General features: G+C 37.0%; 5 protein-coding genes across 7 annotated transcripts in view; 4 read left to right on the forward strand and 1 right to left on the reverse strand.

The window, feature by feature from the left end:
• Positions 1 to 634: 634 nt before the first annotated feature.
• Positions 635 to 6,178, forward strand: LOC106621898 (uncharacterized). The gene is made up of 12 exons (XM_036360014.2): positions 635 to 1,032; positions 1,146 to 1,266; positions 1,319 to 1,453; positions 1,522 to 1,709; positions 1,769 to 1,903; positions 2,277 to 2,398; positions 2,472 to 2,634; positions 2,692 to 2,831; positions 3,519 to 3,613; positions 3,687 to 3,791; positions 3,875 to 4,556; positions 4,820 to 6,178. Exons 1-12 carry the CDS (start codon positions 891 to 893, stop codon positions 6,092 to 6,094), a joined length of 3,303 nt encoding a protein of 1,100 aa, XP_036215907.2. The 5' UTR covers positions 635 to 890; the 3' UTR covers positions 6,095 to 6,178.
• Positions 6,165 to 8,503, reverse strand: LOC106626235 (uncharacterized). 3 transcript variants are annotated; one of them, XM_036360020.2, is made up of 5 exons: positions 8,301 to 8,503; positions 8,131 to 8,233; positions 7,685 to 8,062; positions 7,498 to 7,626; positions 6,165 to 7,298 (listed from the first exon to the last, which is right to left on the reverse strand). In XM_036360020.2, exons 2-5 carry the CDS (start codon positions 8,221 to 8,223, stop codon positions 6,210 to 6,212), a joined length of 1,689 nt encoding a protein of 562 aa, XP_036215913.2. In that variant the 5' UTR covers positions 8,224 to 8,233; positions 8,301 to 8,503; the 3' UTR covers positions 6,165 to 6,209. The 3 variants fall into 3 exon arrangements, with proteins under 3 accessions (XP_036215913.2, XP_036215912.2, XP_069963326.1); XM_036360019.2 differs by having other exon boundaries at positions 7,685 to 8,065; XM_070107225.1 differs by having other exon boundaries at positions 7,685 to 8,065; positions 8,400 to 8,493.
• Positions 8,504 to 8,779: 276 nt separating this feature from the next.
• Positions 8,780 to 13,937, forward strand: LOC106621905 (uncharacterized). The gene is made up of 8 exons (XM_036360023.2): positions 8,780 to 9,013; positions 9,139 to 9,695; positions 9,760 to 10,672; positions 10,742 to 11,520; positions 11,595 to 11,681; positions 11,741 to 12,001; positions 12,606 to 12,735; positions 12,799 to 13,937. Exons 2-8 carry the CDS (start codon positions 9,165 to 9,167, stop codon positions 12,921 to 12,923), a joined length of 2,826 nt encoding a protein of 941 aa, XP_036215916.2. The 5' UTR covers positions 8,780 to 9,013; positions 9,139 to 9,164; the 3' UTR covers positions 12,924 to 13,937.
• Positions 13,938 to 15,177: 1,240 nt separating this feature from the next.
• On the forward strand, positions 15,178 to 17,338 carry spag4 (sperm-associated antigen 4). Its single transcript, XM_014240920.3, has 5 exons — positions 15,178 to 15,698; positions 15,785 to 16,216; positions 16,279 to 16,371; positions 16,588 to 16,754; positions 16,941 to 17,338. The coding sequence occupies exons 1-5, from the start codon at positions 15,555 to 15,557 to the stop codon at positions 16,969 to 16,971; spliced, it is 867 nt and encodes a 288-aa protein (XP_014096395.2). The 5' UTR covers positions 15,178 to 15,554; the 3' UTR covers positions 16,972 to 17,338.
• A 2,631-nt stretch (positions 17,339 to 19,969) lies between these two features.
• Positions 19,970 to 26,395, forward strand: part of retm (real-time) — a 31,794-nt gene continuing 25,368 nt past the window's right edge. Inside the window, exons 1-2 of the mRNA XM_036360024.2 lie at positions 19,970 to 20,120; positions 20,799 to 21,180. Coding sequence (XP_036215917.2) covers positions 21,118 to 21,180 — 63 coding nt within the window. The 5' untranslated portion in view covers positions 19,970 to 20,120; positions 20,799 to 21,117. The remainder of the gene's footprint in view (positions 20,121 to 20,798; positions 21,181 to 26,395) is intronic.

Below are 26,395 nucleotides of genomic sequence, written 5' to 3' on the forward strand. Positions count from 1 at the left end.
ATTGTTGTCGACAGCCTTCCACATTGATGGTTTTATACGGTGTTAGAAGTTCACAATACAACAAGACCTTCTGATCTCACCAAGCAAAAAGCATTATCTTAGCGTCACGGCTATTCGGCTTTGCCGTTGATTTGGCTGGTTGGTCAGGTTTCATTTCATTTTTTTCGATCAGGGTTTTCGCAATGTATCCATTTTTCATCACCAAAACGATTTTTTTTCATTCACTCTCACTTGAATACACTTATAATTATAGATATATATTAAGTGAGTGTTTCACTAGTTCATAATTGAAATCATTATATCGCAAGGCAAACCAATCACTATTAAAAATATTAAGTGTTTCCATTATATACTATATATTATATTATAATAAATATTTTATAGCCTAAACTTAAATAAATTATTTGTTTAAAAGTATTTTAAAATTTTTTTTATATAAAAATACGAAATTATTCATCAACTCAACACAAGCTGACATTTTCCAAACATGAACACCCTATTTCATATTACAAAATTTAAAAAAAAAATCCCAAATTATTAGAAGACAACAAGAAGACAATACAAACATTTTTGAAATTTCGTTTTGTATGCTTCAATGCCAAATCGAATGTAAAATTTTTCAAAACTAATTTCAGAAATTACAATTTTTAAATAAATATTAAGCTTGTAATTCATAATCATTGTGGTTGTATTAGCTATTGTTGTGTGTGAACATAGTATAAAAATTATATAGTGCATTTATTTTAACGAAAAAAATCAAAATATTTAGAAAATAAATTGGAGTTAAGATTTCTGAAATTGTGAATAGAAAAAAGGGACTAAGATGTATGTTTATGGAAATACCTAGTGAAAAGAAAATAAAACTGAAATAAATATATATATTCTAAATCATGTGGGAAAACGATAACATTGCCAGGAGCTTTGAACTGACCTTAGCGCGCGGAAAGAAGCCAAGCAGTTGCTCCCCAGGATGGATGTATAGCATAGGCGATGCTTTTGTTGGGCTATCCGCGGCAGATGAGTTGCCAGATGGTAGGTGCAGTTGCAGCATAAGCTTGAGCGCCTAAAAGTAGCCTTCAACAGCTTAAAAGCCCTAAAAAACGTTTAAGAAAGTAGCTCTCATTGCAAATAAATTTTTCTCGCAGGTTACGCCACTAGTGTGGGTTATGGTGAACGCTTTCGCAATGCTGACTTTCTGCCACTGTTATCATACTATCCACTTTTGGTTTATCTGCTCATTTTAGGGATTTCGGTAACTATTTGCGGGTGAGTAACATACACTTTTTATAGAATTTTATTATTTGAAATAAATTTACAGCATTGTATATGCCATATATCGTTGGAGGGTGGGCACGCCGCTTTATCGCTACTTGAACAATGAAATCAGTAAAGAATTGAGCATGTGGTTTTGCATGTGTTATGTTTTGATCGTGATAACTTGCGTGTTCTTACTGTAAGTCACTTTTTTAACATATAAGCTTCTCAGGCAACTCATTTATGCATTTTTTTTTAACATTTAAGCTTTTCTATTGCTATAATGCTCACCGCGAATAAAAATATACGGAAAACGAAAGAAGATCGCGCTTGGCGTCTGAGGCTTGCCGACGAAAGCATCAATGACATCATAAGCAATATGGACAATGTCAACTTTGCACGCCCTTTAGAGAACGTCAATCAAATCTCGGCCAAATTTCACCGCGTCGTTGAAAGTATTTGAGTACTTTTTATTTGAAAGCTTTCTTTGCAAGTTTAAGGTAATTCTTTGCAGAAAAAGTTCAACCATATTTGGGCGAAAGCTTTCGAAGCGTAAACAATTTGGATCTTGGGAACTACAAAAATGATATTAATGAATTATTGCAGACATTCGCCCACTGTAATGCCTATATGTTGTATTTCTTGGACTGTAAGTAAACTCAGTAGTAATCAAAAGAGAGCCAAACTTTAACAGGGACTTTGACGAGCTTTTTCTTGTAATTCGACATAAAGTCAACATAAGGGTAGATTATCAATCCATTTAAGGAGTTTTTTTTTTTGTACTTGAAAGAAGAAGAAGTTAGTCATGTTAGGGGAGTCTCTTTATAATAATTTCTCGAAGTCCGAGCATATTTTTTCAGAGAAACTAAAGGTTACTGCAATTTGTTGCAATTCGGGTTTGCAGTTTTCACTAAATCTTTTAAAAAAATTTTACAGTTTCTATTTGACATTTTATTGATCTGCCGAGACCCAGAAATCCCAAAAGTACTTTCAAACAAAAAAAAAATGTCTTAAATTTTTAGCTTGGCGCTATTATGACACAAATGCGACGAGATTCGCGAGAATCGTAAATACTATGGAGAGTCGGAAGGCTTTGCAATCGGTACGAAGAGTGAGAGAAGATTTCGCAAATGTCGTATACAAGGTAAATCCTACAGATTGCGTTTTATAAACATAAATTAATTTTTTCCACAAATACGCTGCCTTTGGTACCCCAGGTTATGCAACAGAATCGCGCATTCTATAGCTATTATCGAGAACTTGTAACCTTATCGGACGATATGCTGTCGCAACATGTCAAAAAGAACGATAGAAGTCTGGAACTCGCAAATGCCTTCGATACAATTTTAAGAAATGTGGAAACTAAATTAGCGGCACTCGGTACGAAAACTAAAGTTCTGTAATGCTTGCGAGAAATTGCTACAACCTTCATTTTAGGCACTAGTTTGCAGCAGAGCGCAAATAAGATGTATGAACTTAAAGAAAACCTGCGTGATGTCTCAAAGGGCGCTGGATATATCGAGTTTTCGGATACCCTGATAACCTTTGGATATTTTGTAAGCATATTAGTGATGTTGGTAAGTATAAAACGATTTTTATATTTCAATGAAATTGACGCACGCTCGCAGACCCGAACTGATTTTTTGTTCTGAAGTTTTATCGATTTTTTTCTATTATATCTTATCTCTCTAATATTTGAAGTCCAAAATCCAAGATTATTTTTATGATTCTTACTTTTTTAAATTTAACAAAAGTGTACATCAGAATACACAGTTAAGACCTTAGGTGCTCATATTGTGAGAAAGAAAAAACTATTTATGAAAAATCTTTACTGATGGATAGCATCTCGCGAACATATCGCTAGTTTATTGGACTTTCTAGTAGAACAATTTTCGACGGACCTGTGCTTCTCAGATTTCTCAAAGCTCTTTCAAATTCTTCAATGATAAGATTTACAAAATACAACTTATTAGATTATCAATGACGGAGAGCCTAGTAATCTATCGTAGAAAGGGCTAGATCTAAGTAGATGGTTAGTCTTGCTTCTAAAAGAGACCGTAAAGGTTGAAGGGATTTTGAGCTTAATGTATTACAGCCATGAGAGGTTGCCTTATTTGATTTGAGATTTCGGAGAAATATATAGGATTATGCGGCCATTGAAAAGAGGTGGGGAGCTGGACTATTGAATATATTGACGCAATGTTTGCAATGTTTTGGTGAAGCACGAATTTTTCCGGTCCCCCATTATAGCGTATTCCTTTCAGATAGTTTTCCTCGCACTTCTATTCATGCCACTTTGGTACCTCGGCTCACTGTATTGCCGCAAATGCAAATTGATTGGAAGTATTTTGCCGCTGACGTAAGTCAATATGGGTGCAGTTATGTTTTTGTCTATTTTATATTTTTAATTTCGTTCATATTTTACGCGAAAGCACTGCAGCTTTTGTATTTGTGTTCTATCTGGTATTTGTGCTGGCAATTATGTACTACTTTCTGCATGGAATGGTGGCAAAGGATGGAATATGTGATGCAAAGCGGTAAATTTTCGGAAAAATACCTTATTTAGACTTAAAAATTAATGAAACTTAATATTTATCAAAACAAATATTATCTTTTGCAGCATTCTCGATGCTGCCAGATCCGACATAATCGACGATTGCATAAGCAACTCTGTAATGTTCGAAAACGACAATCACACGAGTGTCGAAAGTATCTACGACACTGGGACGAGTGGTATCGAAGCAGCTTTGAGGGAGATAGAAAATCTGCCGAAGCGTGTTAAACGCGCTACAGCCACGGAACCGAGCTCCACCGAGGACTTTGAGCGGTTTCGCATCAACAAAACCATAGTACAAGACATATATGTGGAAATGTTAAAGGTATCCGTGTATGCGCCTAAAAATATAGAACCATTCGCTTTAATTTGGCATGCCAATCGACTGAGTAAAAACAAAGCTTTGCAAGAGCTTAATTGTACACACGCTATTGGAAACACAATGGCTTTGTCGCTGCATGGACAAGTGGCCAGCGAAATGGATAAGTTATATAGAACAACTTGGCGCGTCGAGGCATTGCTACAGGACCTACCCACTCAACTGAAAGCCAATAGTGATGGCACGGGAGATTTCAACGGCATCACGGAATTATCGAAAAATTTGCGTACGATTTTCAATGCGGGCAAAGAACAACTGCGGAAAAGTATATCTCATGCAGCGAGCGCAAAGCTTGCCGACTGTAAACCCGTAGCGCAGCTCTACAAGTCCCTAAAGACGCCGGCTTGTGAATGTCTGGTGCCATCGATGGTGAGCTAGGAGAATATGACAGTTACTCGTAGAATGTATGTGCTTTGTAAAAGTGGATGAGCTTTGTAAAATGTCTAAACCGTTAGCAAGTATTTTTAACAATGGATATTTCAAAAATTGTTGCCTACCTTAAGGCGCTATTTAAAGTTGGTACAAATTCAATTAGAATATAGATTAAAACTAAAATTAAATTACACGCTTCCTTGTTCAGCTAATTTCCATTTCTATCTTTAATGTATTCCCATAATTCTTTTCTCCAACAGAATCTTTTCTGGTTTGGTGCATTTGTCGCGATTTGCTTGTTGCTACTGCTTCTGGCGCTCATATTATGTCTAGAAGAGATGATTAGGAGATCTGCCTTGCTAAATAGAAAGTCAAGAAGTCGCTTAAATAGTACAAGCATGTCACAACTTAACCAACGTGGCAGAGGAATATCCCGAACACGAAGCTCTAGTCGGCCAGGTACAGGACATTCCACACGTAGCAACACATCATATTCTACACGCAACAATACACCATATTCAACACGCGCCGGTACACCACACTCCACTCGACCCACTTCACCGTATTCTAATCGCTTGGATACACACTACTCCAGTCACACCGCCACACCATACTCCACTCGCGCTACAACACCATATTCCAGCCATCCAAACACGCCATATACCTCCCACCAGCACTCGCCACACTCCAGCCGTCGCGTTACACCATACACTAGTCAACATGTTTCACCGTACGCTGGGACACCGCATTCCACACGCGCAAGAAGTAACGAACGAACGCCCACGAGAGGCACGAGTTTGGCACTAAAACATCCACCCGAAAATGTTCCATATTTAATGGACTACAGAAGATTTGGTGTAGACGATCCTTTTGTTGAACAATTTACAGAACGTTTGAGTCGGCGTGACATGTTGCCACGTCACCTACAGCGGCAATCATCCCAGCAGCGGCATCAACCCAGTCAAGGACAGCGCGATATGAAAGACAACTTTACGTTCGAATCATATCCAGAATTGCCACCCAAGGTACAGCAAACCCGATCACATGAGCGTAAGTCAGATAAGCGTAAAGAACCGAGAAATGTGTGGAAGAACGAGGCATTTCGCTATCCCGGTGCTGGAGGCAGTGACATCAGCACAATGCTACAATTTCGTGGTCCTCGAAGCATATCGAAAACACTGGAACAACGTGGCCGTAGCCAGCCGAGTGAGAGAACCGCGAACGTACATCACAGAGAGCCAACGCTAATAGCACAGCGTAGCACAAACGAGACATTAGCTGAGGGTCCCACATCTAGTGGTGCGAAACCAAAGATCAAATTGCCACCCGGTAAGGTGGGTATTGTGGTTTGCCCCTGCGGTTGTGGCAAGCCGTCGAAAATCTATGGTACCAAACAGGATATTGAGCGCATCAGAAAGGCGGGAAAAGTTTGCATAGCAAAACGGGGGCAACAATTGAAAGATAAAAGATTAAGGCCACTAGCATCGGTTGTGGAGTTGAAGGGAACCGAGGAGTTCAATGAAGACGTGGCTTAGTGATGATCAATGCTTGTAAACATATATTTTTGTACAAGGAAGGAGTAATCGAAGAAAATATACAATGATGTTCTTAAATTACAAGTTTTTATTGAAATTATTTCTAGCCTAAGCTTCACTTGAGATCCGCCAGCAGACTGGGATCAATTAAATTTAGATTCGCATAAACATATTGAAAATCGAATTGCGGCATTTCGCGCTCTTGCTCTTTGATCGAACGCAAGCCGATGTGTGGCCGTAAAAAGCTATCGGCCAAGGGGAACCAACGCAGCTGTATGTCCGGCGCTCTATTCTGCTTAATAGCCTCAAGCATACGCTTGCGATGCTGCATATATGTAATGCGAAAGATTTTTATTTTTTTTGCCACATAATCTGCGTCCAGGCCATAACCCATAGCCGCGGCTATATCCTCGATAGCAGCCGCACGCATTTCACGTGAGCGATAGTCAGGGTCATTGAGATCCCACAGGCAGCGATGTGCACCATAGAGTCGTAAAAACTTCACTGAATGCTTAAGCGACCATTTACCCTCGAGCAAGTCGTCTTCGAGGCCATTCCAAATGAGTTTCAAGGGTGGATTGGTAAAATTTTGCTGCTTCGCGGCGTAAGCGTCGTTGAGGCTAATGCTATCCTCATTGTTCGCAGGCGAAGCTGGTGAAAAAATTTGCGACACACTGGGAGATGCTGGCGCACTCAAGTATAAGGCGTCGTTTGATTGATAAGTATGAACATCAGTTGTTGAAGTCTCTAATGACTTCATTTCATTAAACTTCCGCTTGTTATCCTCTTCTATGTTTTTATTGGTACTAAATTGCGCCAATTGTGGGGTCTCTAAGTACTCCTCTACCATGGGCCACCAGGCCAAACTCGGTTTGTGCTGGCTGTCTTGTTTGATTGCTTCTATCTCCAGTCGGTAGGTGGCCAGAAAAGTTTCTAAGCGTCTGCGCAAGCGTTGCTTTGGCAATTGCATCGTATGGGAAATCTCTTCGAGCGCTTTTTCGTGCTGTTCTGCCTGTTGATATATTGCTAAGGGGTCGTTTATGTCCAACTGCCAAAGCAGAGGATAAGAGCGTAACAGAAAAATAAATTGCAAGGACTCGTGAGTAGTCCATTTCCGTTTTACACTTGTAGACATTTCTTCACGTTTACGTAGTGGTGGGCTAAGGTCCTCAGCAGAGCTAACAGTTGATAAACATTTGCTATCCTGAACAAAGAATGGGTTTGTGTTAACTGAGCTATTTTTCCAAATTTCAAAAATGGACAGTAATGATGAAATGAAATTGTGTTTAAATGACAAAAGCGAAAGTATAATGAAAGAGGCCAAGACGGAGAACTTTCAGAGCTGATATTGTTTGGTGCTTTATGTATGCATATGCAAAGAAATAATAAATACGTAACATTACCTTTTCAAGCTTTACTTTGATGTTAGAATCATCGTTTTGAAAACACTCGTCATCCGACAGAGAAATCAACGCTTCCGACTCAATAGTAAACACTACAGCATCTTCCAAATCTGAGTCACTATCAGCATCCTTAACGAAAAAAAAAAGTGTAAGTTTATATAATAATCGCATCAACACACATCTGCACCTCTTTCTTTTTATTTATCTCGGACCTGGGCACATTTCTCAGAAAGGAATCTGCTAATGCGAACCACTTGAGTTTTGTTTTGGCGCCAATGCCTCTGCGTATGCGCTGCTTGATGCGCCGTTTTTCGTACCTATAAGTAGCTCGCAAAACATTGATTTTTTGCAAGACCTGCGCACAAGTACTACCTTCCCCCATAGCCGCAGTAATATCAATAAGTGCTGCTTTACGCAATTTGCGATTTCTATTGTCAGGATGACGTGTGTCCCAAAGGCAGTGATGCGCCCCATAGAGGCGTAGGAGACGCATCAGTTGTTTTACACTCCATTTATAACTCGCGGGATCTGAGTTTAACTGTTGCGCGCTCTTACTAATTTGTAGCTGCTATGTAACAAAAAAATTGCGGTTAGGTGTTTCAAGGTCATTCTTCGTGTTTTCTTTTAACTCACCTGTTTGGAATCTGTTACGATTTGCGGTTCAATTTGTTCCTCCACACGGGGAATCCATGTTTTGACTGCACCACGAAAAGAATATGAAGACATTCGCAAAAAGCTATAAGAAAAGCAAATAAGCAGTACATGTGATTTTGATCAAAAGTAATTACGAAAATTAGTCTTACATGTAACAATTTGCGAACAGAAGCAATATTTATATATGTATTTTGATTATTTATATCCTTAGTTTTCAATATGAAAATAGCTCAAATTAATTGCCCCACCATTTGCGTTTTTTATAAAATATATTTTTACTCTAAAATATATTATTAACATTAACTGATATTATCTCTTGTTAATATTCTTCGTCGGCGGTCAATTTGAAAAACAAACAGATTGCAAGCGTTACCATATTCAACATATCAGAAGAGAATATAAGAATTTTTCTTTAAACTTTAATTAAGCTTTAATTCAAATAAAAATTTAAAACAATAAGTAAAATAAATACATTCTAACATATTTTTACAAATTACTACAATGCTCTTTATTAATTAATGTAACTGTTTTTAATCTCAATAACGGCCGAATATAATCCCTGCTCAGTTTGTTTGTGGTATGGCAACATTGTAAGCTAACAAGAATAGGACAAAGCAAACGAGTCGCAAAACATTCTGTCAAAGTTGTTGCTGTTTTCGACTTTTATGCATAGGAAAATTTTTTCGCTTCTCGCAATAAAAGAATACCATACAAAAACAAAGAAAATGTTGAAAAGTTAAAACCAGTACGAAACAACTAAACTTTCATCGATTGTGACTAAGTGGTAATGAACAAATCGAAAAAGTTAAATACGCAGCGGCCACAGAAAAACCACGGCGTAGAGACCTTAGACAGACTGAAGGTAAACAGAAATAGCAAAAAATAGGAAGAATATAGCAGAAGTAGTTTTCTATAAGGAATTGTGGGTCCATTGCCAAGTTGTGTGAAGGACAATCTTTATCTTATTTACTAACGTAACCCATTCAGCTTAGCTAACGTCCTCAACGGTGGCGATGGAAAATTTGCAAGGGCGTAACTCAAGCGGTAGTAATGGTACTCTATTCAAAAATAATTCTGACACAGAAAACTTAAGTGGTGGTCGCTGTAACCAATCGACGCATGTAGGCGCTGGCTTTGTGGCAACCAAGGCTTTTGCAGCGGTGCAGGGTGAATGCAATTGTCTCGGTGGTAGTAGCAGTGTCGGCGGTAGCAGCACCAGCTGGTTGTCTTGCGGCCAACAACATATAAACAATAACAACAATAATCATACAACGGATGTGCAAAGCAAGTGCAATGTCGGCATAACAACAACGACAGCGATGACGGCCACAGCAAGCATTGCGACCGTAGCGTTGGCAAATGTGACAACAGATGCGTCATGTACCGGCATCGGCCAAATAAATGCTGGTGGTGGTGGTGATGGGGGTGAAGTGGACGGTTGTGACAGCAAAACAGTTGGGGTTGTACGCCCAGGCTTTGGCATGACAGAAAGCATGAGCCTGGCAGTTGCCACGTCCAAAATTAACGGCGGTACAGAGTTAAAGGTTTGAAAATTATTGAATTTTTTTATCAATATTTTTAGCTCAATAATTATTGCAAACTTTGCAGTTAAATGGTGGGACTGGCGTCACCGTAGACACAGCTGCAGCACCACAGGATACAATGGCAGCATCAGCTGCTGCTGCTGCTACGCCTAGCGATTTCCATGCTTGCACTTTTGATGTATTCTCAGCAGCCGCGGCTGCAGCTGGAGCAGTATCGCGTAGCGCCTCTCTCAACAACTCCACCGAAAATCTGAGTTACGCGAGTGATAATTACTATGGCGATGATTTACTGCTATTAGAAGGCGATGATGACGTAGACGATGTGGATGTTGACGCGGAGGAGATTTCGCTTAATTCGGATGATTGTGTTTACGCGTATCGCGGAGATGGCGCCGATTTTGATCTCGCACTAGATACTATTTCCGGACGTGGGCATGGCACTGGGAATACCTGCATGGCTGATGATGAAACGGACTTTCTTGAAATGGATTTTGAACCGGACCCCTTATCGGAGGTAGAGTACGGTTCCGTGGAGACGGCACCCGGACACGCCGATGCTTTTCTAATGCAACGCGATGCCTGCCATTTAAGTGGCCGACATTCAGCGACGCTAGGACACTACAGCAATGGCGCTGCGGCTGCGCAAAGGCTACTTTTCAGTTCTCCAATCGATGATAGTTTGCCACCGCCACCCGCTAAAACGCTGCAATCCCAACTAATGCTCAGTAAGAACTTTGCGCGAATAACCATGCATTTAGATCAGATAAAGGGCGAGAATGGCGACAGCGATGCTTACGAGCATGTACAAAGCGATCGCGCATCTGCGCTGGGCATGGCGGACGATACAGTGGATGCTGTGTCAACCAGCAAAGTGCTTAACGCCGCACACTCGCTGCCCAATGCGTTACTCTCGAATTTCGGACGTGATCTACTACACGCCAAGGAGGAGGGCAAGTGCAGTCAATTGAAAGTGACAGGTGTGTTAAAAGCTTATTTACATTTATAAATCAACAACTTGAGCTTAAATATTTTCTTTTCTTACATAGGCGCCAAACCGAAACGATTCTCTACATTTTCTACATCCTCGTCCACATCTTCCAAAAATTCATCGAAATCGCGCAATTCGCTGCGCTCAACATATGCTCTCACAACGCTTTGTAATAGCACAAGCTTCGACGAGCGGAGCGCCAGCTGCGCCGAGTTTCGCTGCTCCGCGCCCAAGGTCGGCATGAGCACCGATAATTGCATGCACACCGAAACTCATCTAGTCAGCAACACAGCCAATGCAGCGCCAACCAACGACTGCGACGATCTGAGCGTGAACGACGACACGTGTCTGGATTGTTTGGAAAAGGAATTTCTTGCAAACACAATCGGCAAGGCCATCGACACGAATGATTGTACACGTTGTCGCAAGCGCAGCAGCAGCAGCATAGCGCTCTTCAAGCGCGCTACACTTGGCACGTCGGCGGGAACACCACGCTGTCGCAGCGGTTCGCCATTGATACTGCGTGACGCCCACGATGAGTGCATGCTCGGCACAGCAATCGGCGATTACTTGCAGCCGCGCTGTGTGGACTGGGCTAGCTCGGCCTTTCGGGATATACGCATGATGAAGGACGACCGGTGGCTGGGCGACAGTGTTAGTTGTGATGATAGCGGACCGTGCGCTGGTGATCCAAAGTTAAAAATGAAACCGCGCGTGCGTACTCGTGTGCGTGCGCGCACCTGCGACGCTGAGGTGTTGCAACAATTTAAAAGTGAGGAGGATGCGTCGCAGCTAAGACGCACGGCTGCGGCTGACAGCGGCTTTGACAACGAGCTTGTGAGTGTTTAGCAAATGCTAGTGTGTGTGTGCGTGTGGTGAATAATAATAATTAATATTTAAACTCATTGCAGCTGTTGAAAAACTTACTACTGACTGAAAAGGAAACTGTTACAGTTCCGACTTTAAATTTAAGCGAGGAGTTGCTAGTGCAGGCACTGGTGAGTGCAAATTACGAAAATAATTGAACTTTTTTTTTTAATTTTTATTTCTTGTTTAGGATAAACTTCATGTATCATATAATTTGGAACTGATCAAATCGCATCTTAATTATGTCTCGAATACTGCTACAACGACTACAATAACAACAACAACAGCAACGCAAATATTCACAATGCTAGACAAACAGAAATGCTTGAAGGAATTCAAGGACTTAAAGCATCTGCTGTTGCACGAATCGAAGAAACACGGCAACCATCCAAAACTGAAGCGTTTAATTGAGCTGGCTACGCGGCAGCAGGTGGCGGTGGAATTTCAACAGGTAACCGCGCTATTCCTAATGGAGTTTAAACCTTTAAATAATGGAGTTTGTCGCATACAAATATCTGTATACCCTATATATATGTAGTTTGCCACGATATTTGTAACTCGTTGAAGGAAACGTCATATATATATAATATATATAAATGAACAGCGTGACGAATTGAAGCGATTTAGCTATGTACGTCTGTCTGTATATGCGCGAACTATTCGCTCAAGTTTTGAGATATCGTTCTGAAATTTCGCCCACGTATTTTTGCTCCCAAGAAGCTGCTTATTTGTCGGAATTGTTATTATCGGGCCACTTTAGCATATAGCTGTCATACAAACTGAGCGACAAAAATCAAGTTCTTGCATGGAAAACTTTTTCATATACCGAGATATTTTCACGATATTTTACCTGTATTATTTTTTAAGGCCACGGTACAATCTCTAAAAAAATTGTTCGGATCGGACCACAGTAGCATATAGCTGCCATACAAATTCTGTACTGTATAGAAAACTTTATTATTTGTTTATAATAAGCTTCGGTGCAACCGCAGTTATCGTTTTTTCTTATTTTTCATATTTAAAATTTTAATAAATATCTATTTATGCCTACCAAGGACTCGAAGGACAACACAACAACATTTGTGCCGCTTAAAGTCGCCGATATACTGCAGCAGTGGGTGCGCACAAAGAATCTCAGCGTACTCCAGCATTTAGACAAACGTTTTGTCGAAGCGAATGTTTTGGGTAAATATTTGTTTTTTTACTTTTCTTATAGTCTATGCTTTATCAAAATTTAATTTGCTGCAGGTAAAATCGCCAATATTATACGCCAGGCGCAGCAGCGTTGTACACCGCGACGCCCACTGCCCGAATACATACTGATACCACAGTATTATCCTGCTGGTGTGCTAAGGCTTACAAGAAAAACTTAAATTTTTTGCTACAATAAGGAACTGCGATTTGTATGGCTGTTTTACATAAATTTAATTTGAAATACAAAACCAACAAAAACTTATATGAATTATTATGCGCGCTGCCGTAGGCCACAATAATCATACATAATCACACGCATACACACACTATGCTTAAACGAATGCAATATTATTACTTAAAAAAACAAAACTTTACAAACATATATATTATATAGTATATATATATGATAACTGCTATCGACTTGTCGGTCAAAAACGAAGCAAAGCAAAAACAAGCAGACTTAGAATTACTTATACATATTACAATGACATAACGCAACCTATACGCATAAACCGATAACTGTTTGTATGTAAATATAGCAAATATGATAATGCAATTGTTTAGAATTTGTTTTGTTGGGACAGCGTCTATTCCAAAAAAAAAAAAACAAACACAAAAAAACACGAAAAAACGAAAAGCGCTCTGTGGCATTGCATGTAATGTTAATTTATTCCTATAACTTATATACTTAGAAATATACACATTATTATATTTAGATACTCAATGTTTGTATGTATAGCAAAGCAACATAATATTAACGCAAATTAAAGCTATTATAATTAATTAGGCGATAGTGTTTAGAATGTTGTAATTACACACACTCACACACAAACATGCAACTATACACCCAAGCACACCCATATGCACCAGCATTAAACGAATATTAAATAATCTTTGTGCAACCGCTCATGCAGCATAATCTCATACATATATATACATATACATATACAAATACATATGTATTAAAGTTATTGTAGAGTATGTCTAACATACGCTTATGTGGAGCGCCAGCATGCGCTTCTTTTGCCCCACACACATTGAACTCATTGAAAAAGAATAACATAAATGTATGTATGTATGTCTGTTTGTTAAATGATATTACAAAACTAACAACAATATGTATGTACGAATAGTGCTGATTAGTGCGTTTAGCGTTTAAAAAACAAATACATACGCATATGCAATTTATCTCATTTTCTCACTACTTTTTTCTCAAACATCTGTTGCAAGGCATTGGTTGACTCTGTTCCGAAGCAAAAGTTCGAATACTAAAACGTAAAGGTTCACAGGAGCGTTAATCACTGCACTGGCATAGTAAGAGCAGCAAATAAATGATTGAATACACATTCTTCACATACATTCTTGCTAAAGTTTTTTTTTCAATAAAGCCACGCTTTAATCAAACTAGTTGAGGAGATTCTTTTTCTGAGTTTTTCTTGTAAACGGTTAAGCATGCGCAAGTTATGTGTTTAGAGAATACCTGAATTATTGTAATGGAGGATTCCCCTGTAGTGGGTTAGTTATGTTGAGTCATTTTTTGGTGATTCAGTGATCTTAAGATTAGCGGAATTGCGTATCTTTTAAGGGATTTAAGAGAAAAAGTGTCAATAGTTAAATATGGTGAATTTAGGTGTGGTAAGTAAGTTTTCCTGATATTTTCCATATAACATTAACATAAAAATGTTATTAATTAGTAATTAATATGTTAATGAGATATGGTGAATTAGGTGAGGTATGCTTAATTTAGCTTTGCTGATTAAGTCTTAAAATTAGCGGATGTAAGCTTTAAGAGTTAAGTGTCATTAGTTACATGTGGTGAATTTTGAAGTGGTGAGTTTAGTTAACGTGAGTTTGCTTGATAGTTTCTACATTATATTAACATAAAAACGTAATTAAATCAATCAATAATGTTTGTGATATATGCTGAATTCACCAGTGGTGAATAAGATATGCTGAATTTAGCTTTGATGATTCTCTCTTAAGATTAGCGGAATTATGTAAGCTTTGAGAGAGTAAGTGTCATTAGTTACATGTGGTGAATTTATAAGTGGTAAGTTTAGGTAAGGTGAGTTTCCTTGAGAGTTTTCACATTATATTAACACACAAATGCCACTAAATCAATTAATAATATGTTAATGAATTATGGTAAATTTGGCTGTGGTGAGTTAAACTTGTTGAATCAAGCTTTGTGATTCAGTCCTCTTAAGATTACCTAAATTAATTAAGCTCAAAGCAAAAATATATCATTAGTTAGATGTGGTAAATTTAGAAGTGGTGAGTTTTGGTGTTATGAGTTTTCCTTATACTTTATATTTCTTTCTCTGTGTGCACAGATCTATAATATCTATCTTGCACTGCGTTATTTTCTTCATCCAAATACGTTCAATATATTGGATCACATAGGAACCTGACCTCATTAACTATAGGAGGGACTTAAAAACATTCCCAAGTAGTAAATTTCAGTCTCCCAAGCACAATTCAAGAACTATGCATATATACCATACTTTTAAAACCTGAAATAAGCTCCTTAGTGTTATTGTTCTCCAAAATGGTCCACTAAATAAACCCGTCAAAGGAACAGCTGGATATTACGCCCTTCAAGAACCGCTTTTCTTAATATGTTCCTATATATATATAATAGAAGCCCAAACAGCTAATGTGAATACCCTTAATCCTCTCATTCTTTTGTGCTCTCCAAAGAATATACAAAACAAAAACAATCAAAATTTTTCCATCAAAGTTTTTTTTTTGAAAATTTGATTATCAAGAAATAATGTAAACTTCAAAAACGCACTGCGAATACACAGGCGATGGAACCAAGTCGCACGAGAGTTTGCATTTGTTATTTAATATCGACATTTCTAATTGGTTTCTTCATCTACATACTGGTCTCGAGCAATTTGGAGAACAGTCGCAAACTCGGCCGACTGCGTGAGGAGGTCGACGAGATAGCGGTGAGTCAAAATTGATTTTGAAAAATTAAACCAAGTTAAAAATGTATGTTTTCTACAATCTATACGCTGCACTGACACACCCACAGCACGTGGTGCTGCACACGGCGCCGGGGCAAGGTGACACAAAGCACTTAAATGAGATCGTTGACGGCATACTAAAGAAGCGGCTCGCCGGCATCTGGGATGATTTGTACACGATGAAAAAGCAGTTGCGTCTAACCGAATGCGTCGGCCGCACGTCAACGGGCGCACGCACCATGACGGCGGAGGGTGAGAGCGGCGCCTTAATGGAGCGCACTATGCCGGCGCGTATTAATTATGCAGCGGAAGAGTTGGGCGCCAAGGTGCAGGATGTAAACGCCGAGCCGCTGGATGGTGGCAATCTGGTGCGATCAGTGCTCGGGATGCAGTACAGCGCAAATCCGCCTATAAATATGCTAAAGCCCGGCATGGAACCGGGCAATTGTTTTGCTTTCAAGCGCGCCAAGGCGGTGGTGACGATCAAGCTGGCGCAGGCGGTATGTACTCGTATTGAGCGCGGTTTTGTCTTTTGAGAAATTTATAATACATTTACGCGCAGATATTTGTGGAGAGTTTCGAGTTGGAGCATCTGTGCAAGGGCAATGCGCCCAATAATGATACAACGAGTGCGCCGAAGGAGTTTGAGGTTTACGTAAGTATTTGAGTGACTTTGATGGAAGTTAAGGGAGGCAACTAATTTAGATTTGAGGTTTTACAAGAGAGAGAGAGAAAGTGAGTTGCTGCATAATCTTTCGCGCATGTCTCCTAAATGTAGACAACGCAATGAGAAGATTGCAAGAAAAGCAAAAAACAGTTTCAATTTTGTTTTCTTCTATTAAAATATATTTACATATTTACATATTTACAGGGCATCACAGCCACTTCATGGAAGGAAGCGAAAATTGGTGATTTCAGTTACACAAATCAGCATCCGCCTGCGCAGTATTATGAGGTGAAGACTGAATGCAAATACCTTTATATGCGTTTCAAGTTCAAGTCGAATCACGGGCATCCGGAATACACCTGCGTCTACCGGTAAGCTTTTTGAAAGCGAAAAATATTTGAAGAAATAGTAAAAATTAATTTATTTAAAAAAACTTTAATATTTAATATTAATTTCAAAAATATATTTTTATTAATTTCCATTACTAAAGTTTGTTTGAAATCTTAAATTTTTTAAATTTATTAATTATTAATCACTTTCTATCTTCCTGCCCACAGCATTGCAGTCTATGGGCGTAGCCAGAAGTGAGCAATAGCTGACGCATTTTCGAGTAGTCTTTAACTAAATGACGACAGGTTTTGACACCATCCACATATTTGTAGGTTTTATCACTCATATAGGGTATATTATATACATACGTACATATGTGCGGTAAATAGTATTTATTACAACTTTTTTTTTGGCGCAGGTAAACTATTTGTTAAAGAAAATTGTTAACTTTTCGTGCTTACACTTATGTTTGGTATATTTTTTACACTATTACTAAAACCTACACTGAGAAAAATACTTTTTTTTTTGTGTTTTACATAAGTGCTATGTTAATCGTATTTTTTATAATTCTTGTAATTTATTCCGTTGAAATATATTAAATGATGATTTTAATTTAAAATTGAAATTGATTTTTTTAAATTGATTTCGCAGCTATTGTTCTTACAGTGTACTTATTTTACTTAAATGTCATATACATAGAAAATGTTTTTCCTTATAGCGGGCTCCACCAAACAGCCTGTACTTTTGGTGTTTTAAATTATTTGCAATAAAATATTTTTATTTACAAAAAATGTTTGCTTTGAATTGAGGGTTATCGCCCTATGTCGTTCACATGTCTTTTTCTTCTCCAAAGGCTGCTTATTAAATAAAGTAATCGATATCAGACCACTATAACGTATAGCGGCCAGACAAACTGAACGATCAAAATTTAGTCCTTATATGGGAAGCTTTTTTATTTTACAAGAGATCTTTACGAAATTTAATATAAATTATTTTGTAAAGCAACGTTATAATCTATGAACATATTATTGAGATCGAAGCATTATAGCATATAGCTGCCATACAAACTGAACGATCAAAATCAAAAAAATGTTTTTTTCACCCTTGAATTCTGAAAGTAGTGCCCTGTGAAGGGTATTACAGCTTCGTTGCAGCCGAAGTTAACGTTTTTTTCTAACTTTCAGTAATAACATATATGTGCCTATATATTTGTATAAAATAGAATTATTTTCAAATTCATTAATTAATTTTTCTATTAAAATAATTATTTTATTAACTGTTTCCAACACTTTTATTTAAAATACTGGGAAGTGATTAAGTAAAAATCGCAAAATATACACCGTATGTATATGTGTAACAAATATATCTACATCTACCAGCGCTGGTAACAGCTGTTCTGCTGCCAAAATCCCACTATTGCAAACAAATGATTGATGTGCTTTTACTCTCATATATACAAATGAATGTGCATATAAATGTAGTGGTGCTAAATTGTTTATATCATACAGGTATTTACATAAATACTTATATATATATATACATATATCTATGTACGTACAAATGCGTTCGAATATTTTGGAACGAAGTGTACATTAGAAAGTGGCGAGCGACGGAAGTGTTGAGTGCGTGTGCTGGTATCTTTATATAATTTCAAAGTAAACATGCTAATGAGCATATAATAATAATACAAACATTTATTTCGAAGGGTATATTTTAGTAAAAAACAAAACAATATTTTGTTAGATTATTGTTTGGAAGCGAAATGCATCGAAGAAAAAAAAATTGTTGGGAAGAACGTTGCAAGACGTTTTTTAATACCCCTTTTAGTGCTCTGTGAGAATTGTTCCAATCAAGAGCAAAATAAAATCTCGCTCATTCCAAGTGCAAGCACATAAAAGTGGTAACAGTTCAGCGTTTTGAGATGCAGATACACACTAATACATATGCAATGTATACAAAGATGCATACACTGGCGAGAAAAGTAGTATTGTGAAGGGAAAATATAAAAATGACAGGAAAAATATAGAGAAATATTTATATAAAAAATCATGTTTAAATAAAACAAACTAAATAAATTAATTAGTTAAGGGGTATGGCCACCAGAATTTTCAAAAAAATTATTTTATTATTTTATTTCTATTATAAATTATTTTTCGCTTAAACTATGCTTTATAGTCATAAAAAGAAGTATCAAGTTGATTTGTAACGAGGAAAATGATATAAGTAGATATAAAATAGTAGGCCCACCACCAGCTCAACTACAGTTACACATATTTGAAACTTTAAACACGTTTTTCCCAAAACTTCGTTTTTCCAATTGGCGAGACAATAACAAAATTTTTTCTGATCAACTAGAAATTTTGAGATTATATGTAGAAATGAATTTTACATAGAAGTATGTACGGAAATTTCAATTAATTCAAAACTATTTTAATGGCTAGTTTATTACAAAATTATTGACTAAAAATTAAGTTTTTCTGTTCAAACGCCTATAATTTTTGAAAAAGTAATATTTTCAAATTTCTACGCACTTCTATGGGTATTCTCAAGTAGATTAAGGATTTTTGTTGCTCCATGACGACAATTGTGGATGCTAAATGTCTAGCCTCGGCGCGCTTAAAAGGAAAAAACGATCAAAGAGACATCGCACGATTTTTTTATTATAGTCAACAAAATTAACCTATAGTGATCCAATTCATAAAATTTACCCGGAGATTGAAGTTTCGCTTTCGATAATAAAGTATGCAAAATTTCGCGCAGATATCTGCTGAAATGAAAAAGTTTTCCATACAATAACTTGATTTTGATCGTTCAGTTTGTGCGTCAGCTAATGGTATAGTGGTTCGATATTGGCTATTCGGACAAAGGAGCATACTTTTGGGGAGAAAGGGGTGTGTGCAAATTTCAGATATACTTGTATGTATACAAATGAACACACAGATAGGCGGACATGGCGACTTAGTTCGTCATGCTGATCATTTATATATATAATATATATTTAACATATTGAAACATATATTTACATTTAATAGCTTATGATTTTGTAAATTTTTAAAAATGATGTCGTGTGCTAATATTTATCTCAGCACTGTGAAAAATGTAGGCATACATATTTGTATGTATAAGTTTTTGTGCGCTTGCGAGAGAAGTCATAAATGTAGGTTTTCCAATCAATGAACATGCATGCACGTACCTACCTACACATACATACATACATACGTACAGAGCTGTTAACAAGCGAGTCAACTCACGGCTGCTTACATTTGCTTTCTACCAGGCGAACGGCGCGGACGCATTAAACTACAGAAAAGAACACATAGTTTTGTAGCTACTTTGAAGTGCACTTCATAAGCAGAATACAGAATTGTATATTTTTTGTTGAGATTTTGCGGAAACGCTAACAGAAAGTAAAATCGGAAATATTTACATAAGTATATAAAAGGAATACAAACTAACGGTGGCAAAGTGTTTTTGTGTTTCGTGTTCAGTGCGAAAGTAACAAAATGAAAAATTCCAAATACATGAAAACAAATATAAAGTAGTTGAAAGTCAATACATTACATACATACATATTTACATACGTGTGTGTATGAGCAAATAGTGGAAGAATAGCTGTGCTCATTGTGTAATGTCTACGAACTCACATTAAAGTGCCAAAGCATAGGGTTAGCCTCATTTACCAGCAGTCTCTTAATGAGCTCGAAGGCAAAACGTCAACCAGCATTAACAACAATTACAAATTCAAATACTAACAAGAAGTAACTAGAAAACTAGACCAACCAAACAAGTAAAGACCAATTAGCGGAAATCGATTCCGGGCGCTGTGAATTTTGTAAGGATTTCTTAGGCAGTTGGTCTAAGCGTTGTGGCGGTCGTTAGCCCATAGCAGCGCTCACTCACGCAGCGCAAATACACAGTCAACAAAGCAGTCAGGCCGTCAGTTGGTCGGCGGTTGGCGTCTGACAAGCTGAATTTTCCTTTCTCTTTTGTGCATTTTTCTACTCATTTGTTTTGTTGAAGGGCTCACCGCAAAGTAAAAATAAGAATATTAAAAATAATTTATCAACATGCTCTATTGTAATTAGTCTTTGACAGCAAAGTAATTTTGTGCACGTCGCAAGTACTAAAACAAAGAGTCTACCACATTAAATATCAAAAGAAACATTAAAAAGGGAGAAGCAAAAAGAATAATTAAAACATATTTAAAAATAAATAAATATTTAAAGTGAACTTATAAAATCGCCAAGGAGTGCAGGTAAAAGAGAAAAGTACACAATAAACAAACAACGAAGCAGCAGAAGAGCATAAGCGCCAGCTTAACGGTTATTAGAAGTAACACATCCTCAACACATTTCTGTCAACAGTGGAGAAGAGTGTATACATTAACAAAGAAGCTCAACGAAAATGGTGCAAAAATTCCAATCGCCCGTTAGGGTCTACAAACACCCATTCGAGTTGGTTATGAAGGTGAGTAAATACTGCCAATATGGCGTTGACATTAATTCTAAGGCAGTCTGGCGTTATTGACGGATATTCGCATACAATAATGTGCCAATTTTACGTAATATCTATTGTGTTGCATGTATAAAACGGTATTGCCTGGATTAATGCCGTGAATTTTCTGGAAATTATGTCACCTAATATAATATTTTGGTAAAATGTGGATCTGTGGGACTACATATTGTTTCTGCTAAAAAGTATCTTCGTACGATTTTTGTCTGTGCTTTGTTTGCGTAAATTTATATAGTGATACAATAACGGATCTCAAGCGCTTTCTGCGTGCCATTCAAGCGAAATTAAAATCTGACGGTATAGGGTTGCTTCCGGTTCACTTAAAAGGTCAAGAAAAAATAACTGTTATAAAAAACCAATCGTTTATATTTTATCGAATACAACGTTGTATTTTTCAGTCGGTTTCTTGCTGTTACAATATAGTACACATCTCTTGAATTATAGATACATTGGAAACCTGTGCTTCCAGAACTAGTCTTTTAGTACTTCTGCAGTAGGCATTAGCGCCAAAACATATTGCTCCAATGATAAGGTATAAGATAAGTATTTTATCTCCGTTTGTATTTTTACAGTTTAGCTAACTTAAATTTCAAAAAAAATATACCTTATATACCTTAAAATCTATGTTGCACCGAAGCTAGAATACCCCTTACAAATAAAAAATACAAGAACTTGATATTGATCGTTCTGTTTGTATGGCAGCTTTATGCTATAGTGCTCCGATCTGAACAATTTTTCGGAGATCGCATTATTGCCTTAGATAATGACCCATGTCGAATTTCGTAAAAATATTTTTATCTTATAAAAAGTTTTCCATGCAAAACTCTGAATTTGAGCATTAATTTTGTACGGCAGCTATATGCTACAGTGCTCCAATAACGGCGGTTCCGACAAATGAGCAGATTCTTAGAAAAAAAGCTGTGTGCAAAATTCTAGATTGATATCTCAAAAACTAAAGGACTAGTCCGCGTACATACAGACAGACGGACACGAATAAATGAACTCAGCGCGTCACGCTGATCTGTAATATATATACAATATATACTTATGTACTCGTATATTTATTGGGATTTCCGATGTTTCCTTCTGTGTGTTACAAACTTCGTAGCAAACTTAATATACCCTGTTAAGGGTATAAACTTATTGAACTTCATTTAGACAACTTATCAATGGCATTTTATTGAGTTCATTATTTGGTCTGATATTACGTTAAGCCTGCATTCAAAGAAAGTTCACAGAATCATCAAAATACACTCAAGTTCTTTGTGCCGATGTATCGTAGTGCGTTATTTTTTTGACCTCAATGAGATATTCAAAAAAGCATTGCCTACATTGCCATTCTCCCACATTTTTGCCAACAAAGTCTCTCCAAAGATGTCCCCTCTGCATAATTATGTCATTTTTGACTTTCTTTTCCTAGGTACAAGTATAAGCCAAGAGCAATAGAAGTAGAAATTGTTACAGTTTCGTGCCATGACTTTTTTAAGATTTTTTTGCCAGGAAAATATATAAAAACGTGACATCATGAACAAAAGCATGATGAGTTTACAATTACTTTGTTTGTTTGTTTCTAAGTGTGTGCCCTTGACGTTGCGTGTCGCAATCCTGCCTCTATTATTATTGCGACTTTCAATACTTAGTTTTGCACTTCTTTTCTTCAGTTGGGCCAACCCCTGCCAACGATAAATGGAAATATAATATAATATTCCCACATAATTAAAACAGGAAACTGTTTGTATGTTTATACACAGCAAACGGGCCAGAAGCGGTTAAAAATCGAATATAACGGCATCGCACTGCCAAAATCTTGTTCGTCCATATTTAGCACTTAGTAAACACGTGAAGTCGATACTAATATAGCAAGCTAAATAACAAAAATAGCAACAAGCTCATTATTAGACCATATATTTTCACAAATATTTTGATCATAATTTACAACACTTGGCAACAGGCAAGGCTGCTTGTCTCGCAGCCGTTTTTGGCGTGGGTAATTAACATTGGCTACTCAACGAGTCCACTGTAAACATAATGTAATGGTTAATACATATACAAGTATATTTATGTAATATACGTTTTATTTTTCAAACTAATAAATTCACATAAATCTCTTAATAAAATACTGTGCTGGCTAGAATGCTATATTATCCAACAGCTAGACAATGAACTCTAATCACAGTTTGAAATTTATCAGCTTAACAATGGTGACAGTAGCTTGTACATACTTACATATATCCGGCTTTAGCGGCAGTCACTATAAGTGATATGCAAATTAGCTCCTTAGCCTCATTAAGATGTTTTCATTCAACGCCGTGCCGTGTCGGTAGACAACTGTTGTAGGAAAAACATTTATTGTTGTTGCTCTGCATATCATTTGCTAATTTGCAACTGTAAAATTTCTTCACATCTCTTTTTGTACATTGACACTCATAATTTTATCTCATATGTGCGTGTCGTTTGACTGGGAGTTGAACACACATACGTGCACACAGACGCAAAGTTACAGTTGCAGTTACTATGTATTTGTGCACTAAAAGAGATTTAAAAGTGTTTTGTTCAAAGCGACGAACGTTGACAATTATTCAATTTGCCACTAAAAATCTCACTTGCTGCAAAACCAACACAGTCGCAGACACACACACACACACACGCATAGTCTATTACTTGTGTGTATGTGAGATTTTGCAATTATTTTAATTTTATGATTTTTATGTGTGCGCACTGCCATTAATAACGGCATATATGAGCGATTAAGCGCACCAGGTGGGCTGCTCCAGTGCGTGAACGCGGCAGTCAGTCAGTCATAAACACACAATCGTAGACCTTCGGCACACAATGATCGCTCTCGTTGTTTATGAAAGGCGACTGCGGTAAATTACGTAGAAAATACAATATTTTTGCTTTCTTTGTTTTTGTTTTTGTAATGAAAGAAATACGCGTGTTTCCGTTTAACAAAGTACAAATTTACGGACTAATAATACATAGTAGCCATTTCAGGAGGAAATGAAGTAAGTACAGGGTGTGCTGTTTCAAATATGTAAAATTGAGAATGAAGGAGAGCTGCTGAAGGTATAGAGAATTTTTAATCAATATTATTTCTAGTTTAATTTAGTTCTAGGGCTAACTACTTAAAATACAACTGTAAATTACAATAGTGTTATATTATAAAAGCATTAAAATCCATTTAATAAACCCGTTAAGAATTTCCAAATACTTATACTTATTCCAGCAATGCCTTCAGCCCAGTATTCTCTGATCCCCCGTCGATCGTAATACTTCTTCTTATTGACAATACTAAGCAAGCTATAAAATTGTCCGTTCGGGTTATGTCGATCTGACTACCATAGGAACTTTTACTTCATCTTGATTAACTATACCATTTGATCAAATTTGACGCGAACTAACAAAAAAAAATATATTTTCACGTATTTTAATACAAATCTTTATTATCGTCTTCAAAATAGGCTTCTTGTAAGCCAATACAAGCATACCAACGCTCAATCAAATTTTGCATACACTTGTTAGAAGCCTCAGCTAGGTTGGCCTTGAGTGCTTTCACGTAATTTTGGCTTTTCGGTTTCGGCTCGGTTCATCTTCGCTAGATTGTTGGACAGTCTCGAGCTGATATCCATAAACCCACACTTCTCCACCAATATTGCAGCGTATGCCGAATGTACGCTGCTCAGCTAAGTTGTCGAGCATCGCATTTGCGATCTCTGCTCGACGTCGTTTTTGTAAAATATTCAGTTCTTTTGGTATGAGTCTAGCATTGAAATGCTTCATAACAATAACATCAACCAATATGTGTTATTTTCAAGCACTGTTTCTGTAATTTTTTCGATGTACTCATCCTTAACGGAGGTGAAAGAACGACTAGCATCGTATTCGTTAAAAAGTAGAAAAGTACTTCTATTCGTGAAAAAGTAGTTTCCCCAGAAGACTTTTGCAACATTTTCAATGATTTCGTAGTCGTGTTTCTATTTCAAGCAAACTCGTTGTTAAATTTTTTCATGTTAAAAAATCGATAGACAAACGTTCGTGTCGGAAACAATTTGCTGTCAAACAGCCACTAATTATCTTCCGGAGATAAAACTTCACACGAATATAAAAAACGTTATACCAATCTAGGAAAATTTTTTTATCGACTCACTTTGCGCGTGTAATTTAAATGGTTCAATCCGGTTCAAATCACCTGAGTCTCGTTTCTAATGTCTAAAAAGGTGTTGGCAACTCGAAATACCAATTGATCTGTTTACTACAACGCCCAATATCGATTCGGACACAGTATCTTAGTTAGTCATCATCATAATATTTTTCATATTAAGTGACATTTCCCGCAGAATATTTCTCTAGAATAGCAGAAAAGCCGCCTCATCGAACGTTTTTATCTTTCTATGTAAAAGAACGTTTTGTAAACTTTAATCTTACATTCTTATATATGTAGTTAATTTCAATATGTTAATGGTGAACTAGTTAAGATTTCTTCGGTAATTATACCCTCTGAACAAGCTGATCAGCGTGATGAGCTGAGTTGATTTAGGCATGTTTGCCTATCCGTACTCTCTGTATATACGCGAAATAGTCTCTTAGTCTTTGAGATATCGATCTGAAATTTGGCACACGTCCTTCTTTCTAAGAAACTATCCGTCCGTCGAGATAGGACCTCATTAGCATATAACTGCCATAAAAACTGACCCATCAAAATCACGTTATTGTATGGAAAAAATTTTTATTTCAAAATATTTTTTCACGAAATTTTGCGTAGATTATAAAATTATCCAAAGTACCGCTACAATTCCCATATACATTATTCAGAACAGATCACTATAGCATATAGCTGTTAGGCAAACAGATCGTGCCAAATAAAGTCCTGGTATGGAAAACTTTTTTTTTGACAAGATATCTTAACGAAGTAAGGCATATACTATTGTCCAAAGTAACGCTACAATCTCCGAAGATATTGATCAAATCGTACCACACTTTCCTCTATGGAATACTTTTTTATTTGTTAAGGGTATTATAGCTTCAGTGCAACCGCAAGCAATGTTTTTTTTTTGTCTCTCAATACAAAAGTTTACTGGAAATGAATTTCATTCTGTGTACTTTTGCGTAGCTCATGGCTTCGCGCTTAATTGTTAATTATTTCACACATGCAAAGCTTTTAATGAGGCTA

The sequence above is a fragment of the Bactrocera oleae genome, chromosome 3, assembly GCF_042242935.1.
Source record: "Bactrocera oleae isolate idBacOlea1 chromosome 3, idBacOlea1, whole genome shotgun sequence".
In the NCBI taxonomy this organism is placed as follows: Eukaryota; Metazoa; Arthropoda; class Insecta; order Diptera; family Tephritidae; genus Bactrocera; species Bactrocera oleae.

Coding starts and splice junctions, on each gene's coding strand:
- LOC106621898 (XM_036360014.2), top strand. CDS start 891: ATGTGGGAAAACGATAACATTGCCAGGAGCTTTGAACTGACCTTAGCG. Junction 2,635..2,691: donor AACTAAATTAGCGGCACTCG/GTACGAAAACTA, acceptor CCTTCATTTTAG/GCACTAGTTTGCAGCAGAGC. Junction 2,832..3,518: donor TAAGCATATTAGTGATGTTG/GTAAGTATAAAA, acceptor TATTCCTTTCAG/ATAGTTTTCCTCGCACTTCT.
- LOC106626235 (XM_036360019.2), bottom strand. CDS start 8,223: ATGTCTTCATATTCTTTTCGTGGTGCAGTCAAAACATGGATTCCCCGT. Junction 8,066..8,130: donor TCGTAACAGATTCCAAACAG/GTGAGTTAAAAG, acceptor TTTGTTACATAG/CAGCTACAAATTAGTAAGAG. Junction 7,299..7,497: donor TCAAAGTAAAGCTTGAAAAG/GTAATGTTACGT, acceptor TTCTTTGTTCAG/GATAGCAAATGTTTATCAAC.
- LOC106621905 (XM_036360023.2), top strand. CDS start 9,165: ATGGAAAATTTGCAAGGGCGTAACTCAAGCGGTAGTAATGGTACTCTA. Junction 10,673..10,741: donor CAGTCAATTGAAAGTGACAG/GTGTGTTAAAAG, acceptor TTTCTTACATAG/GCGCCAAACCGAAACGATTC. Junction 11,521..11,594: donor GCGGCTTTGACAACGAGCTT/GTGAGTGTTTAG, acceptor AACTCATTGCAG/CTGTTGAAAAACTTACTACT.
- spag4 (XM_014240920.3), top strand. CDS start 15,555: ATGGAACCAAGTCGCACGAGAGTTTGCATTTGTTATTTAATATCGACA. Junction 15,699..15,784: donor AGGAGGTCGACGAGATAGCG/GTGAGTCAAAAT, acceptor ACACACCCACAG/CACGTGGTGCTGCACACGGC. Junction 16,217..16,278: donor CGATCAAGCTGGCGCAGGCG/GTATGTACTCGT, acceptor ATTTACGCGCAG/ATATTTGTGGAGAGTTTCGA.